This window comes from Colletotrichum orchidophilum (assembly GCF_001831195.1).
Source record: "Colletotrichum orchidophilum strain IMI 309357 chromosome Unknown Scaffold_13.1, whole genome shotgun sequence".
Lineage (NCBI taxonomy): Eukaryota > Fungi > Ascomycota > Sordariomycetes > Glomerellales > Glomerellaceae > Colletotrichum > Colletotrichum orchidophilum.
The window spans coordinates 159,262-160,448 of NW_019172969.1; the positions used below are offsets into that span (position 1 = coordinate 159,262).

General features: G+C 56.3%; 1 protein-coding gene across 1 annotated transcript; it reads right to left on the reverse strand.

Annotated features, from left to right (window-relative positions):
* Window positions 1–489: 489 nt before the first annotated feature.
* On the reverse strand, window positions 490–958 carry CORC01_02312 (uncharacterized protein; the record flags this gene model as incomplete). The annotated part of the gene is made up of 2 exons (XM_022613963.1): window positions 490–732; window positions 827–958. 2 exons carry the CDS (start codon window positions 956–958, stop codon window positions 490–492), a joined length of 375 nt encoding a protein of 124 aa, XP_022479461.1.
* Window positions 959–1,187: the final 229 nt, after the last annotated feature.

Below are 1,187 nucleotides of genomic sequence, written 5' to 3' on the forward strand. Positions count from 1 at the left end.
GACCCTCGGTCACCTTTTCGCTCTTTCTCTCTTCGAACCGGACTTTGGCGTTCATTAGTGACAGCTCAAGTGACGAATGCATTCATTGAAATTAAAAACTCAAAACTTTCATTCTTTTCAACTACTCGAGGCTGAGTAACCTGGCCTCACTCCAATTGTGGCTTGAGGTACGGATAGGCAGGCCAACCAACTCAACATGAATGAATGGCACCCGCGCGCGTGATTGACTCTGATAGGTCTTTAGCCTAGAAGGTTCGTTCTCGTGTATAATTAGAGCCTAGACTGCCATCCGCCCTGCCTATCAGCCCACTCAGCGGAGGGGGGATGTCCCCCTCCCGATAGCCGGAGGTGGCCATGCCATGGGGGGTGAGGGGGGGCGGAAGGGGGTTACTCCTTGAAGCTTTTATGCTTATGAGCTGTGCTGCGCACTACCCCCCACCTCGGGGGCCCGCTCTCCTGTGGTCCACCGTCTAGCTGGGCAGGACAGAGCTATTGAAAGCATCTGCGTCGCACGCCGAGACCCATGACAGCGAGCCCACCCCCGTCCGCCATGCGACAGGTGTCATGGGAAGCGTTCACCTGGGAAGATAGAGGCTGGCAGTTCCCTCGCGCTGCAACCCTGACCGCGTCTGTGCCGGTAACCTCTGCTCTGCTGACGTTAGCCCCTGGGGACTGACCAACAGCGCAAATTACAGCGTCGTCGTCGTCGTCGTCGTCGGTCTCTGTTTGTCCCTGTGTTGGTTGTCCAAAGAAAGCCGTTCAGACTTCTCAGCCCGTTGAAAAAAGTCTACCATGACCAAAACGTCTGTGCCTACATAGTACGCACCCAAGCTCGCCCGTCAACCCCGGCGGCGCCATTCCCGAGCCGGAGGCTGGCTATCAGCAATGAAAACGGAGTAGTCTCTCCCCTCTCCTCCAACGGTTCAAACGGCGCCAGAAACGCGCCGTCCGATCCCATCGGCGCTGACCGTTGGGCAAGGTAAATCCGACTTCCTCTCTGATCGCTATTACCACCAAAATCCTCCATCATCTACCAAGACGGCCTTGTATTATCGGCTGAGCCCTCATCGATAGTAGAGAGCGAGAAACTCAAACAAGCGGTACGGATACAAAGGCTAATCAACAAGGGCAACCCCCCCCCCCCCTTGGAGGAACCCGCTTCACCGAAAGAGGCAGCTGGAGCAGTG